Below are 13,096 nucleotides of genomic sequence, written 5' to 3' on the forward strand. Positions count from 1 at the left end.
GACCCATCTCTTTCCCGCACTGGGCTCTCTCCTGGAACCAGCCTCCCTATCCTAATGAAATCAAAGTTCTAGAGCGGGAATGTTGCTTCCTCATTCATGTGCTAATGATATTCTTGTTGATAGCTGCGCTCCCAAGTTTCACTGAGTACTAGTGGTAGGTATAGCCGATTCTTATACAACTGTGTTCCTTTCCAGCCTGTGCATTTTCAGAGGGTCTGTGCCAGGGCAAACTGTACAGGCTTCATGGTTTGGTTCAGATTCCTGCCACTTCCAACCTGGAAGGCAGACTGTGAGTCATGACCTTCCTGAATACACAGGCCTACTTAGAGAGCAACATTCTTTCCTTAAGGGAAAGTAGAATTTATTCTCTTAATATCTAATCTCTTTCTGTGTTCTCCCCAGTGCGCTTCCTGTCCTTGTGAGTCTCTGTTTCAGTATTCAGGGAACCCTTAGTGGTTTCTTGACAAGGTCATAATCTTTGAAATGAAATGTTTCTGCCTTTGTACTGTACATCTTTGACAGTTGGCGCCAAATTCTGGGATGGCAGATTTTTAATGCTATGGGAAGAGAGACTGTACCTCCCTTAGGGTGCAGGCACTTCAGGAAATATGTGTCAAATTCAATACCTTTACATGATATGGTATTCCTACTTCCTGTGGTCTGCAGACTCATCATGTAATTCATTCTCGTTGACTCAGGTTTATTTAAAAACTAGTGGATCAGGGATACTGTTTTGCTTTGGGTGTTTTATATAAAGTTTAGCCTCTGTTGATGAGTAATGTTTAGGAATAAAATTATAGTCTATGGAAACCCTTGGGATATTTTTTTCCAGAGGCAAGTATAGTATCTACATATTAAAAAATGAGGAGCCTAGTACTTCATTTTATATTTTAGAACCAAATACCAAGATATGTTAAATGAGCTACCCAAGGTGACAAAACAAATTAAATATAGTATTGCTATTTGAAATTCAAGTGTACTGAATTCCAGTTTTTATTTTTAAATCTCTTTAACGTTTCTACTTCTAAATTTTTTTCTAAAATTCTGTAATCTCTCCAAGGTTTTATATTAAACATTCATTCAGTTAAATCCACAGCTTTCCATTGAAAGACTCGATTGTCTGAGGAAGGCTAGTAGTCATTGTAATAAAATACATGATCCTTACTCTTACGAATCTTATTATAGAGGGAGAGCTTCATTAAGAAGATGGGTTTTGTTCTGCTTTGTAAAAATGGGTGATATTTAGGTCGGTAGAGGAGAGAGAGAGAGTAGCAGGCAGGATAATGGCATACATGCACGGGTACTGTGTCCAAAACTATATCCGTGGAATTATGAGTCTAGTTTAACTGAAGTGCAGAGTTTATGCAGAGAGTAGATAGGAGATGAACACACAACTGCTCAGGCCTGACTGTGGAGGGATTTTTTTTTTTTTTAATAACCGTGAACTTTATCCTGAAGTAGCAGAGTTCCTTTTAAGCAAAGGAATCATAGAGTAAAATAAAATAGTATTTTAGAAAGAAACAGCTAGCAAGAACGTGTAGAATAACCTAGTGGTGTGGGAATTTGAAAGTCTGCGGACACACCAGTTACGAAAATCAGAGATAATACCAGTGTGTAGGGCAAAGTTTACTTTTCTAAACCTTAAGGAACCGTTTTTCTTATAGAAATTTTCAAGCAAATGAAGAAAGAGAAAAGATTATAACGAATCCTATAGCCACCAACTTTTCTGCCATTCATCTATCTCCTGCCACATCCTATTTTCATTTTGTGAATTAACCTTTTCCTTTTGAGACTCACATGCAGCTGTAAGAAGTAATACTGAGGAATCACTGGCACCCTTCCAAAGTTTCCCCTCAGTGTTGTAGTACAAAATCACAACCAGGATATTGACCTTGATGTGGTCAAGATACAGAACATTCTATCCCCACAAGCCTCCCCTGTGGTCCCTCGTCAGAGCCACATCCGTTTCCTCCTGCCTCACCCCATCTACCCCATCTTCCTGGTAGTGGAACCTCCTCCTTTTTCTTTATTTTGCTGGAATACTTTAAAACAAATCTTAGACAGCATACCGCTTAGTCTGTAAATACTTCATTACGCTTCCATAAAAGATAACATTAAAAAAAAACCCAAATACCATTATCTCAGTCATATTATGACTTAACATTTTTTCCTGTTGTCTCAAATGTACCTTTTTTTTTTAATTGTTTTTCAAGACAGAATCCAAAGTTCACAACTGCCTTTTGTTGACCTAGTTCTTAAGTCTCTCTTAATTTAGAACAGTATCCCCTTTTGTCAGGCCACTTATTGATGAAATTGGATTACTTTACCCATAGGATTTCCCATATTTTGATTTTGGCTGATTCTTACCATGTATCCAAATTATTTCTCTTATTGCCCATATTTTTTTGTAAACTGCTATTTAGACACAAGGACTCAATTATATTTAGGTTTCTTTCTTTTTTTTTTTTTTTTTTTTTGGTAAAACGGATACACTGGCAGTGCTGTGTATTTCTATCCTGTTGCCATCACAGGAAAGGATATCAACCATTTCACTCTCAGTGATGCTAAGATACATCAGTGGGTTCAGGAACTGTCATCCCAATGCATCTATCATCAAGTTCACCATCAGCTTTTCATCTATTATCTATCAAAGGTTTTTGCCAAAGTCTATTATTGCATTAGGGGTTGCAAAGAGTCAATTTCCAATTTTTACTCTTTCTAGCTATGATTTTTCTAAAACAGACCTTTCCTTCATCCCAACAAATACATGACACATGTTTGAGAATTTGCCTTTATTTGTAAGTTTTCAGAATGATAAGCAGATGCCTTAGCAACCTTTATAGGTTGTAATAGTGCTTTTCTTGGAGAGTATCATTATGAAATTACTTATTATGTTTTTATGTGTTATGTGTTTCTCAATACATTGTCATCATTCTTCTTATGTTCATATTGTTTCACCTCCAACCACTTGTAACCTCTTCCACGTGGTGTCTGTCTCCATTTGTTATGAGCCATGAGGTTTTGAGAGCTTCCTTGGTTTTAGGAATAGTACCATGTCCCAGGATCATTTAATGCATTTCCTGTCCATACCTGGAATCAGCCTTTCTCTAGAGTCTTGGTTACTTTTAATGGGATATGGGATTTATAGCTCATAGCCTAGATGCAAAGTCCAAATTCATTATTCAACATGTACCTTTTTATTGCCATCTATGATTCAGGACAATGCAATAATAATAATAATAATAGTAAGAAGAGCTAACATTTATATGTGTGAGGAAAATTTTCAGCATTTTACTTTCAGTACCTTATTTTATCATCATAGTACCCTATGAGCAGGTATCCTGTTATGCTCACTCTATAACTGAGGCTTGTGAGGCACAGAGAAGTCAAATAAATTACCCAGAGTCATATAGTTATTAAATAGTTTGAGATGGGACTTGCACACAGGTATTTTGATTCTGAAAACCAAGCTTCTGTTGGTATGCCACACTGCCTCCCAGTCTTTTGGTGGCCAACCTTGGTGAATCAGATTTTAAAAATTTTAGTAGTCTTCCCTCATGTGGGCTTCAAAACCATCAGATAAGTTAGCCAACGAACCATAGTCTATTTAAAAGCTGGTGTATGGTGAGCTTGTGGTGACAATGCAGCAGTGGTCAAGAGCTTTCTGACTTTTGAGCCAATACTACCTGGGCCCATAATAACCTTGCTGTAGCCACTTTACTAATTTATATAATATTGAACAATTAAACTCTTCTGTTGAAACTCTTCCAACACCACTGTTAAGTTCTATAACTATTAAAAAAAAATGAGGAAGAAAACAAGGAGAAAAGTCATTGTGTCTGTGATCTGATCATAGATGACAGTAAAAACTATAGTTTATAGTGTGTAGATCATGAGTGGCAAGCTATCAGCCAGGACTTGGAGGTAGATATATGAGAGAATTCATGTAAGACATTGGGAAGTAACTAACAAATGGAGAATTTGGAAGGTAGGTGGAGCATAGCAGAATAAAATGTTTTTCCAAATTTGAGGATTCATATATGTGTATATACACATATATATGTATATGTTTCTATACTCTACTGTACTGCTTCAAAAATAAATAGTAGAGAAGACATTCTTAATTCAGTTAATGTTTATTTAACTACATTCAGAAATACAGTTGTTTGCAGTAAGAGGTCCAAAGATGAATCAGACCTGATCCATTTCCACAAAGAGTATACTCATTAGTGGGAATATGGCTAGAACTATCTAAGTCACTGGGCAGAGTGTTTGTGGATTTTGAAAGGGGAATTCAGCTGTTTGTAAATCCCTAATGAAAGAGTGCCTCCTCTCTCGGAAGGTTTATGTTTTGGTCAGTGTGCATCTTTGGGAGAAACACACAGGATGCTGAGAGGAAGGGACCAGACAGATTGGTTGAATCAGCCATCGTCAGCATCCAAGGTGGCCTATCTGTCCGAGGTGGAGAGTGGTCAGTGCTACCTAAGATGTATAAACACAGTGTGAATATGAAGCAGGACTGAGAAGTTTCGGTCATGGGGATCAGTGTAGGCTAAATGGAAAATATGCCATTTTTGGTTGGCCTTACAGGATGTAGACAGTGTCCGTGAAAAGAAGGCTGAAAAGGACAGAAAAGTTGTAATCCCAGCACTTTGGGAAGCTGAGGCTGGTGGATCACGAGGTCAGGAGATCAAGACCATTCTGGCTAATATAGTGAAACCGTGTCTCTACTAAAAATACAAAAAACATTAGCTGGGCATGGTGGCGCATGCCTGTAATCCCAGCTACTGAGGAGGTTGAGGCAGGAGAATTGCTTAAACCCAGCAGGTGGGGGTTACAGGAAGCTGAGATCATGCCATTGCACTCCAACCTGGGCAACAAGAGCGAAACTCCGTCTCAAAAAAAAGAAAAAAAAAAAAACGCTGATAGAACTTACTGAAAGCAGTTAAGATGGATCTTTAAATAAAGTCAGCTTTATTTGCGATGTTTGCCTCTAAACAAATGACTCTAGAGAGGAGGAGTAAAGGAAATCTATTCGAGTGTATCATGGTCAGGAGACATGGTTTATAAAGAGTTGGAATTAAACCACATACTTCATTTTTATTCCATGTGCAACTGTGGAATTGGTGGCTGTGTGAAACCTTGATGCTAAAGTGGGTGAGGGCTGCTTGGGTGAATTGCTGGGTTTCATCACCTCATTATTTAGAGAGATGAAGAAGTTATTTTATAGAAATGAAAAGATAATGGAAGGTAGATGATTTTAAATAATTCAAATTTTAAAAATACCCCAATTTTAAGAATCAAGTTGATATATTTGAAGTCCAAGTTATTTAAGTTGCAAATATCAGTGTTTCTCTTTTGGACAGGAAATATTACTAGATGATATTTTGATTGGACAGGCAACTTAAAGATGTTCAAGTGCCAGCGCACACACTTGGAGCTGGTGGAGTGAGATTTATGTGAATTTTTTGTGGAGTCAAGTTGTAGAAGACCACAGCTGAGAAGGCTTTCACAGAACCTGTGTATCATGAGATGACACCATTAGAAAATATATTTTGCACTTGATCCCCTAAATTTTCCAAATTGTCACTTTCTTATAACTTTCTCACTAATCTCATTGGGCTTCTCCTGTCTTCTAAAAAGAATATAAAATGGATTCTTCATTCTTTTTCCTCAGTATAGCCCATTGTGACTTCATAGTACTCACTAGAGCAAGCTGGTTTCTTTGAAAGAATGACAATGCTCAATCTTTTATTGTTTAGTTTGTAGTAACATGAGTAATACATAAATATGCTCCCTGTAAAAATTCAACATTTCAGATAAGAGAGTCGCCTTTCACCAACATTTAAAATGATAAATATCTCCCCTGTCTCTTTCTGTGATATATGCTGAGTTTTTACTGTACATTTACATGCATGGAAATGCACCCACAGAAAAGACACAGAACCAGTTTGAGTGTAAGGGTGTGCATTTTTAATAAATGACATCATTCTTCACATAATGCTTTAAAACTTGACTTTTTTAGTAAGAAAAAGATTCTTGGAGGCCGGGCATGGTGACTCACACCTATAATCCCAGTATTTTGGGAGGCCGAGGCGGATGGATCACGAGGTCAAGAGATCAAGACCATCCTGGTCAACATGGTGAAACCCCACCTCTACTAAAAATACAAAAATTAGCTGGGCATGGTAGTGCACGCCTGTAGTCCCAGCTACTCAGGAGGCTGAGGCAGGAGAATTGCTTGAACCCAGGCAGCGGAGGTTGCGGTGAGCCGAGATCGCGCCATTGCACTCCAGCCTGGGTAACAAGAGCGAAACTCTGTCTCAAAAAAAAAAAAAAAGAAAAAAAAATTTTTGGGGAAAAGTCTATATTACTGTGTGCAGGCTTAACTCATTTTTAAAGATGCTGTATATATTCCATGCTGTGGATATAGCCCAGTTTATTGATCCATCTGCCTACTAGTGGAATTGTTTCTAATGTTCTTCTTATAAATAATGCTGCATTCATTCCTTCCTAGCTCTGTATGAGCTTTCCTTATAATAGTTCCTTTTTTTGTTTATCTCTTCTGGTTGGATAATCTTCTTAAAATGCTGGGAACCCATGAAATGTAATGGCTAATTTTGTGCAATGACCAGTAATATCCTGTAAATTAGCCTCCAAATTGCCCAAACCATTTCCTTTGGTGAATTCTCAAGCTTCATTACTACTTGTGATTTAGTCAAAAAGGCCTAGTTGGCGCTGCTGGGACCCTGTCTGTAACTTTTGGAATAAGTTTTCTTTATTCTCCTGCCTGCCTGTCCTCACAGCAGCCTTTGTTCCTTGACACAATGGGAGCACAGCAGAGTAAGAATGCTCTTTCACAGACTACGTCCATGACTTTCTTTCCTATTGTCTACCAGAGTTTTGTCCAGTATATGATGGGGGAAGACTTTATTTGGGATGACAGAGAAGGGATACAGATCTCTTCTCTTGAGATCTGTTATTATAACCAGTCATTTGTGATCTTATAATCTGGAAAAGACCCTGAAGACTAATAAGAGGTAGTTAAGTTTCAGTCACAGTTGAGTGATTTACCCGTTAAGTATTTCTTAATAGCCCAGAAAGGAGTCATAAGTATGATCAGGATTTTATTGATAGGATCATTTATTTCTGTGGCAAGGTAAAATTATCCTGGTATGAAGTACAAGAAAACAAAAAGCCTTTTTCTTTAGGTCTTTAACAAAAGAGCAGGCACAGAATGTCTAGAGCAGGGCGACTGCTGTTGGAATCAGAAGAATGCAAAAATCCAAGTAAGGGTACAGCACTTCACTGTGTTTTCAGTGTTGATCTTGCAAAGTGAACACTTTGTGTCACTGAGTTAGCTGCCCTTGATATAATAGAGATGTTTTGTTTTCGAACATAAGTGTTAAAGGTCTCTTGAATATATCACCAATAATTCTACACAGTCACTTCTTGATGTAATTTTAACATTCTCACGAAGCGTGCCATTGTGTTGAAGTTTCTCAACAATACTGACCCAGGCAGGATAAGGGATCCTGTAGATTATCAGGAGTAGGTGATTTAGTCATGGTCAAAATATATCCAAAAATCTGCCTTCAAGCCCATCTTTTCCTCACTCAACCGTGGTGCCTTCTAAATGAAGGTATATACTTAGAGATACATATTTCTACAAAACTAGAAGGAAGCCTTGGGATTTTGAGGTGTGCTGTGAAATTCTTCCTATTTATCTTTTCTGTTTGACTGTCCATAGGGCTGTAAGCTTACTCAGAGGTCACATAGATGCGCCCAGGTACTGTAAGTCAACCACTGTGTTTGATCTCTGCCCTGTTCTTGTTTTGTGAAGTGAAGAAGGCCTCAGGTGCATTTGGTTTGGTGAGGCTCAGAAACACTTGTATTTGTTACCTCTGTGTTAAAAAAAAAAAAAAGCAAGCCTGTTTGTGTGTCTGTTTCCTATAAGAATTGAGTTATTTGCCTGCTCTGTTTTCAGACATCAAGCCTTACTTTAATGTGTTTTTCTAACTGTGTTCCCCACATGTGCTTAATCATCAAAATCACCTGAAATACTGTGAGTTCTATGATCAGACAAGTTTAGGAAACAATTCTTAGCCTGATGTGTTAGATCTGTGTCTTGGAGTTTAATTGCCGAGTACTGTCAGGGACCTAGGCTCACAGCATGTTCCTGTAGGCACCTGGTGTCCGGCATTGCTCTTGGCAGTAAATGAACTGAAATATAAATAAGTTAGGATGCAAGCATTCACTTCCCAAGGATCCTTTCCCATATCAGGAGAGGCTCAGTAAGTGCTGTGAATTATAGTAATATTTATTCATTATTTCAACAATGATTTGAGTGCACACTGTGTACCAGGCATTTGTGCTAGGTGCTGGGGACACACGGCTGAGAATGAGGCATTATTTAGAATGAACTAACATGTACTGAAGTGCTTATGGTGGGATGGATACCAAGCTAACTGCTTCACATACCTTTTCTGGTTATAACTTCACAACTGTCCAGTGAGGTGGGTATTGTCACCATCATTTTAAAATTAAGAAACTACTATTTTCAAAAGTTTGACTTGGCCAAGGTCACTGATCTCATAACAGGGAGAGTCAGAGTCCATACTAGACATACATTCCTGTCTCTGTTCATCTTCTGCTTAGCACAATCTATGTATCTCCTCACTTCCTCTTTCTACTGCCATCACTCCATGATAGAATTGCCTGGTGAACTTTTAAAAAGCATCCTTGCCTGGGTTTTACCCCAAACAGATGAAAAAAGAATAGTCAATGGGGCCCAGGCATGAGCATTTTTCAAAGCTCTCTGGATGATGCCGATGTGCAGTGATAGTTGAGAACCATTTAGAGCATCGTTAATTGACCCCAAATACATACTGCTCCTGCCAGCCTTATGATTTCCAGCATTCTTCTTAGATCATTTGGCTGATTAAACAATTAATGATTTCAAATCATTTTTCTTCCCTTTTAAACAGTTTAAAACAGAAATCTATCAAAATATAGCAAATGCTTTCATAATGCAAAATGTTCCTCAGTGAGGCACATGATAGAAGACCCCTGTAACTGGGAATTCAGAAACTTGAAGATCTATCTTCAGGGGGAAGTATAGGCAACAGTGAGTAATAAGGAATGACCTGGGGTCTAGAGCACCCATGAACTCCTGGATCTCCCTTTTCCTGGTGTGACTCTGAGATTCTGAAATCTTTTAATCTAATGGGAAAAGAAAACCTTGGGACAGATGGTAGTTCTTGAAAATTTCCGTCATCCCTGGTGAACACAGGTCATAAATCAATTTATATTTTTTTTCCAAATCCAAGTCAAAGTAAAATAAAAGCTAAATAGTTAGAAGCTTACTAATTTGGATGCCTTAAGATATGTACTTTATACTAAAGATTATTTTGAATGCTCAAAGAAAAAAGAATACATTAAAAGGTAGAAGAATAGGCATTTACATTTCTTCAAGCTGTTTGACAACTTAAACAATGCATGCATATATACTTATATAAACTTTTAAGAATTCTGCATTTCTTGCTGTCAATACTTTGTTAAACATCTATTATGTGGTCAGTAATATCTTGCCTTTTAAAGGTAGCAGTCTAATTAATCATCGACTCTCTACTAATTAAATCTGTTTTTATCTTGTGTTTAATCAGTGAGTTGTGACTGATCCCTATGACAGGCTCTTCTCAAAGCATCTGTATCAAATATTAAGAGCAAATGGTTAGTTGGAGTAATCACAATATTGTGGTTTATACAATTGCTAGAAAGAGAAAGATCAGGAAAGTAAATTGTGTGTGTGTTGGGGGAGCGTGATCACTGTATTTCAACAAGCTTGAGGCACTTTTATGAGAAGAAAAAAAATCAAGGCTACCAGGGGAGGGAAAACTTTTTAAACCATTAGGTCTTTAGAGAAAGAAAGAACAATGACTTCTACCTCACTGTCATAGTGATTGAAGGTGAGTATTATCTTTGCATTTTACAAGTCAGACATCAATGCTGATAGGACAGTTGGGTCATAAATTTCCATTAGGGTCAAGAATCATTTTATGGCTATTACTAGGACAGATCATTACCAAAAGAGTAAACTGAGAAAAAAAAAAAGAACAAGAAAGAAAAATAAAAACATGAAAAATGGCCTCCTTTTTTACATTTCCACATAGGTGATCTCCATACGAGGAGATGAACTTGAACTTGGTTGGGCGGGAGACGAACCTGGTTGGGCGGGAGACTGGAGCCCCTCAGAGAATTTGGGATTCTTCCATTTTTACTGGGAGGGTTGGCAGGTATAACATGTGTTGTTATGTGAGTCCATGAGAGCCTCTGGGGTTCTTACTCCCTTCCTCTCCGTGTGGTGGAGAGTCAGTCGCTTACTCTAAAGCACTCGACTGATTTCTGTCTGTGGCTTACCCATGAACAGTGGCTTGGAAGTGTGAAAGCATGAGAAGCATGCAGTGGAACAGCATGCGCTGCCGTCATCTTCTACTTGGTTCTGCATGGGAAAGCCCCCGGGCTGGCTGCCTCTGAGCTCAGGTGTTTCTCTCTTTCCCTGCAGAACTCCCTGAAGGCTTCAAATCGAAAGAAGAAGAGAACAAGCTTTAAAAGAAAAGCCAGTAAAAGAGGGATGGAAGTGAGTGTGTCAGAGTTTTATTCTGAGGAATTTCCACTTTCTTTCCGTAGCCTCCTTTGTCCTGTGAGATCTGGTCCAAGCTGATTTTTCTGACCTGTCTTCTACCACTGCTTTCTCCTCACTGTACTCTAACTACAATAGAATTCTTCCTGTTCTTTTAAAAAACAAACACACAAAACCAACCTCTGTGTTTGCCTGGAAATGTCATCCCCAAGATGCTTATGATGAAGATGAAAGCTAGTATTTCTGGAATATTTGGAGTTGACAGAGTAAAATAGAAAGCCTGTCTTAATTATCTGGAGCAAATGATAACTTGAGATATTTTCTTCCAAGCCTGACGTGGAAGTTGTGTTAAGAGTCAGTCCTGTGAAACAGAATGTAGGGTTTATTGGGGTGGTGGTGGTTTTCCACTTCCTTTCTCCTAACAGTACTGCTTGCTTCTTTCAGCAGGAAAACAAAGGTCGTCCTTTTGTGATAAAACCCATCTCTTCTCCTCTCATGAAACCCTTGCTTGTATTTGTGAATCCCAAGAGTGGAGGCAACCAGGTGAGTAATTTGTCATGATTTTTAACTTAGCAGTTTTGATAATTTCTTGAAGACACAACTCTCAGTGCCAATGAAAATTATACCACTAGGATCCCAAGCTTTGGAAGACATCCAGTTTCTCAGGAACAGGTTTATTGTTTCTCTGATAGCCTTACACATTACAGTGCTAGGTAAAACCTAGACGTTCTGTGATTTGTCTGCCTGCTCCCACGTAAGACTATAACAGAGGTGCTTAAGAGACCTAACTACTGACTTCTTCCTTACAGATTTTCAAGAAAGGCTATTCCAGAATTTCTCTTAGTTCATATGTTTCAGGATTCCTCAATTCTTGTAGTTAGGAGGCCCTTTACCAACTTATTTTTATTCTTTCTATTGCAATTTAGATACAGTCACTTTCATCCCTATCCTTGGAGAAGAAAAAAGGATGATTCATGAGCCATGATAATTATTAGCAAATACCATCAACACTATAGAAAATACCCACTTCTTCAGGTTTCATTTGGTCCTAGCCCAAATCTGATAGCACAGATATTTATATCATTTGAGAATAAAGAAGTAGACTTAGAAAACTTAAGTCTAAAGGCATGCCTAAAGTGGCACTGCTCTTTAAAGGACAGAATTTGTTCTTGATTTCTGGTCTTTGTCACTTCATCCAATTCTCTTCTTACTCTCTGAGGCTTCTTATCAATACTTTTCTATTGTCTTTAATTTTCTGTTATTTTCTTCTGAGTAGGGATGAGAAAATATTTTCCTTATCCACTAAGTATGTATTTTACATTTCGAGACAAGATTCCTGCAAGTTTTTTTTTTTTTTGAGACGGAGTTTCACTCTTGTTACCCAGGCTGGAATGCAATGGCAGGATCTCGGCTCACCGCAACCTCCGCCTCCTGGGTTCAGGCAATTCTCCTGCCTCAACCTCCTCAGTAGCTGGGATTACAGGCACGTGCCACCATGCCCAGCTAATGTTTTTTGTATTTTTAGTAGAGACGGGGTTTCACCATGTTGACCAGGATGGTCTCGATCTCTTGACCTCTTGATCCACCAGCCTCGGCCTCCCAAAGTGCTGGGATTACAGGCTTGAGCCACCGTGCCTGGCCTCCTGCAAGTTTTATGATAAACAACTGGAGATTTGAAACCCTTTAGTCATCCCATAGAAGCAAAGGAAGTTGTATAATTAGGATTGATCCAATGGTCCAAGATGATCTTCTTATTACTAACCCTTGAAATGAAGTTCGGTTTTCTCTGAACCATACCCACTCTCTTGGACTAGTATCCCTATGGCCTATCAAAGGTTAGAGATACAGTTGGAAACCATGGAACATGGATATGTAATTGGTTCTATGATTTTGGCCACCTGAGCATCACATATTAATTAGTTTCAAGTATATTTTATCATGACAGTCCACATATAAAATGCATGTGTTAAATCATTATAAGCTCTCTTTCCTAGGGCACATAGAGCTTGTAAGATATCTGTTTCTTCTTTTCTTTTCTTTTCTTTTCTTTTCTTTCTTTCTTTCTTTCTTTCTTTCTTTCTTTCTTTCTCTTCCTTTTCTCTCTTTCTTTCTCTCTCTCTCTTTCTCTCTTTCTCTCTTTCTTTCTTTCTTCCTTTCTTTCCTTTCTTTCCTTTCCCTCCCTCCCTCCCTCCCTCCCTCCCTTCTTTCCTTCCTTCCTTCCTTCCTTCCTTCCTTCCTTCCTTTCTTTCTTCCTTCCTTCTTTCTTTCTTTCTTTCTTTCTTTCTTTCTTTCTTTCTTTCTTTCTTTCTTTCTTTCTTTCTTTCTTTCTTTCTTTCTTTTCTTTCTTTTCTTTCCTTCCTTCCTTCCTTCCTTTCTTTCTTTCTTTCTTTCTTTCTTTCTTTCTTTCTTTCTTTCTTTCTTTCTTTCTTTCTTTCTTTCTTTTTCTTTCTTTCT

The 13,096-nt window shown here is 38.2% G+C and overlaps 1 protein-coding gene across 13 annotated transcripts in view; it reads left to right on the forward strand.

The window, feature by feature from the left end:
- DGKI (diacylglycerol kinase iota) overlaps window positions 1–13,096 on the forward strand; it is a 445,403-nt gene that overhangs the window by 222,436 nt on the left and 209,871 nt on the right. For 5 of the 13 annotated variants that reach the window (XM_032275879.1, XM_032275890.1, XM_032275882.1 and 2 more), the window contains 3 exons: window positions 10,173–10,295; window positions 10,565–10,639; window positions 11,087–11,185. In XM_032275879.1, the coding sequence (XP_032131770.1) occupies window positions 10,173–10,295; window positions 10,565–10,639; window positions 11,087–11,185 (297 nt within the window). The remainder of the gene's footprint in view (window positions 1–10,172; window positions 10,296–10,564; window positions 10,640–11,086; window positions 11,186–13,096) is intronic. The other 8 variants (XM_032275883.1, XM_032275886.1, XM_032275889.1 and 5 more) reach the window with 3 other exon arrangements.

This window comes from Sapajus apella, unplaced genomic scaffold, assembly GCF_009761245.1.
Source record: "Sapajus apella isolate SASKATOON/1434 unplaced genomic scaffold, GSC_monkey_1.0 scaffold7, whole genome shotgun sequence".
NCBI lineage: Eukaryota > Metazoa > Chordata > Mammalia > Primates > Cebidae > Sapajus > Sapajus apella.